The sequence below is a fragment of the Rutidosis leptorrhynchoides genome, chromosome 1 (genome assembly GCF_046630445.1).
Source record: "Rutidosis leptorrhynchoides isolate AG116_Rl617_1_P2 chromosome 1, CSIRO_AGI_Rlap_v1, whole genome shotgun sequence".
NCBI classification, from domain to species: domain Eukaryota; kingdom Viridiplantae; phylum Streptophyta; class Magnoliopsida; order Asterales; family Asteraceae; genus Rutidosis; species Rutidosis leptorrhynchoides.
This window is the reverse complement of record NC_092333.1, coordinates 64,332,694-64,335,894: the sequence shown is the minus strand read 5'-3', so window position 1 is coordinate 64,335,894 and position 3,201 is coordinate 64,332,694. Positions and strand designations below refer to the sequence as shown.

Genomic DNA, 3,201 nt, shown 5'->3' with positions numbered 1-3,201 from the left:
GCTGTAAAAACATCACCCGTCATGGGTTCAATATATCTTATGATTGAAGATGTTTCATATCCAACATATATTCCCATCCTTCTTTGAGGACCCATGGTAGTGCTACAAAGGCGCTAACTGTCATGCAAGTAGGCCTAATAACACAAATACACTCGAGTGTTGAATTTGGTAAAATCACTTTACAATTGGGGCAATACAGGGACAAATAAAGAACTACATATTATGATGATGTTAATTTGGTATAACCAAAAAATAAACAGAAACAATAGATAAATATGGGAACAGGGTAAGGGATGATGAACCTTTATATAACTTGATGTAGGCTTGAAAAAATTTCCTTGTAAACCACATTTCTTGTGTGGTCCTGCAACCTGTCTTTTACATCGTTCACCATGGCTATTTTCAGGCCGCTGGGGATTGTTACTCTCGACAGCGCGACGTATAGCTGTCCGTGGCTGAAGACTGGTTTTGGTAAGTATAGACCAACCAGATCTAGTGATTGTCCCTGGCTTTTGTTTATTGTCATTGCGTAACATGGCCTCACGGGAAACTGTATGCGTTGCATCACAAAAGGCCACTTTGATTGGGTAGAAGTTAGTACTATTTTGTGAATAATCACCATATTTCCTATATGGGACCCGGTAATGATGCGAGCTTGAATAACAAATTTTTGAAAGTCTGTTATGATAAGTCGGGTGCCATTACACATGCCTGAGCTGGGATACAAATTGCGTAACAAAATGATCGGCTGGCCTATTTTTAGCTTCAGTTTATGATGAGGGACACTGGGAAAATTCAGCTTATTTAAAAATTCAACCGAGTATGATTGTTGCTGCTCGAGTGCGTCCGTTGATCCCTTGCAAATTTCATCCGAGCTTTGAAATATCATACTTTGAGACTGTAGCTTTTTAAACATGTGTTTATTAATCTGGTCTGCGTCATCATTTCTTGGCATCAAAATTGCCCTCTCTCGCAAATATTCTTCATCTTTATGTTTCTCCATGAAATTCGGAAAGATGGTGTCTGCGATAGCTTCAATTGGGGGTTTTTCAGATTTAACAATAAACTCTTCTGGAATTTTTATCCATGATGGCTCATCTTCCCCGTCTCTACAAACCGCAGGAACGTTGAAATGACCCATCCTAATCCATCCGGACAAATACATTACATTTGGTTACATCGCGAGGTATTGACCTCTATATGATACATTTTACAAACATTGCATTCGTTTTTGAAAGACAAATTTTCGTTTAACCTAAAGTTGACAGGCATGCATACCATTTCATAATATATCCAACTATAATTGACTTTAATAATAATCTTGATGAACTCGACGACTCGAATGCAACGTCTTTTGAAATATGTCATGAATGACTCCAAGTAATATCTCTAATACGAGCAAATGCACAACGGAAGATTTCTTTCATACCTGAGAATAAACATGCTTTCAAGTGTCAACCAAAAGGTTGGTGAGTTCATTAGTTTAACAAAAGCATTCATTTTCATCATTTTAATAGACCACAAGATTTCATATTTTCATAAACATCATTCTCATATCAGGCATTTCGCAAACTGCATAGAGATAAATAAAATCATTCATTTGGATTGAACACCTGGTAACCGACGTTAACTTAATGCATATAATATCCCCAAAATAGAACCTCTCGTCTGTATAATAATCTCGAAGTACTAAAGCATTCGTACCCCGAATGGGACTTGTCAAGGTCCATAGATCTATCTTTAGGATTCGCGTCAATCAGGGGCCATTTCCCTAAATTCTTAGGTTACCAGACTTGAAGGGTGATATTCGGTTTAATAATCCAACCATAGAATGTAATTTTAAGTACTTGTGTCTATTTCGTAAAACATTTATAAAAGCAGCGCATGTATTCTCAGTCCCAAAAATATATATAGCAAAAGCATTTAAAAGGGAGCAAATGAAACTCACCTAATGTATTTTGTAGTAAAAATACATACGACTATATTGAACAAGTGTAGGGTTGGCCTTGGATTCACGAACCTATATCATTTATATATATTAACACATATAATTTCAAGCGAATAAATTTATATATTATTAGTGATATAGTTGTTATTTTAATAAATTATATGTTTAATTAATAACTTAATTAGATATATATATATATATATATATATATATATATATATATATATATATATATATATATATAAAATCTTTATTTAAGATATTAATAATATTAATAATAATAATGATAAAAAAATAATACTTTTACTAATAATGATAATAATAATGATATTAATAATAATAAAAGTAGAATAACTACCTCAAAGGCGAAAAAAAAATATTTGCCCCAGCTCAGACTTGAACTGGCGACCTCTAGTTAATCTGAAACACACTCAAACCATCCCAGCTAATCTGTTTTTCCTACTTATAATCATACCTATATCTATTTAACACTTAACAGCTTGTTTCTTCTTCTCCTTCATCGATTAAAAAAAAAAATGCTACAGACCAGCATTGAACCTGTGACCTCCTGTTTACCCAACAGTGCCCATACCTCTCCTCCATCTGTTTCTTTCTGTATTCATTCGTAAACCAAAACTATTTAACTCGTGCTTCTGTTTTCTTTTCTTCTTTCTTATTTGATTCTTAATTATCATAATCATACGACATCATCAATATTAACAGGCTCGATCATTATCTTTCTTAACATCAATTCATCATTCGGTCATCATCAATCGAACCTATACATCACATAATCACCATCATCATCATTCGTTATCTCTACATGTGTTCATCATAGTCTAAATAAATTGCTTCAGCCCACTACAATAAACTGGAACACATCGGCCCAACAGTAAGAACTAAAACATGCCCAAGTTGCATCGGCCCAACTGTAGAGATTATAATCGTGGCCTAAATGATCTCTATAACCCTCGTTTCATTAACACGATCAACAAGGAAGCATCATTATCACTAACATGTAATTATTATCTAAATTCCCATATCAAATTCATGTGCTTTTCACAATTCAACAAAGGTATGAAACGTGACCCCTTTTGTCTGCCATGTGATGTTTGGTCCCACGTTTATTAGGTAAAAGAGAGAGAAAAAATATGATACGCCTTCTTTTGATTAACCCACTTTTGCCGGCCGTGATTTCACACATCTACCCACTTTCTTATATGAATGCTATATAAATCAATACACTATATCTA

At 34.1% G+C, this 3,201-nt stretch overlaps 1 protein-coding gene across 1 annotated transcript; it reads right to left on the bottom strand.

Annotated features, from left to right (window-relative positions):
- Positions 1 to 304: 304 nt before the first annotated feature.
- Positions 305 to 1,141, bottom strand: LOC139877193 (uncharacterized). The gene has a single exon (XM_071864635.1). The coding sequence runs from the start codon at positions 1,139 to 1,141 to the stop codon at positions 305 to 307; it is 837 nt and encodes a 278-aa protein (XP_071720736.1).
- Between the last annotated feature and the right edge of the window lie 2,060 nt (positions 1,142 to 3,201).

What these genes read in the sequence shown, in the direction of transcription:
- LOC139877193 (XM_071864635.1), bottom strand. Translation starts at nt 1,141, where the DNA reads ATGGGTCATTTCAACGTTCCTGCGGTTTGTAGAGACGGGGAAGATGAG.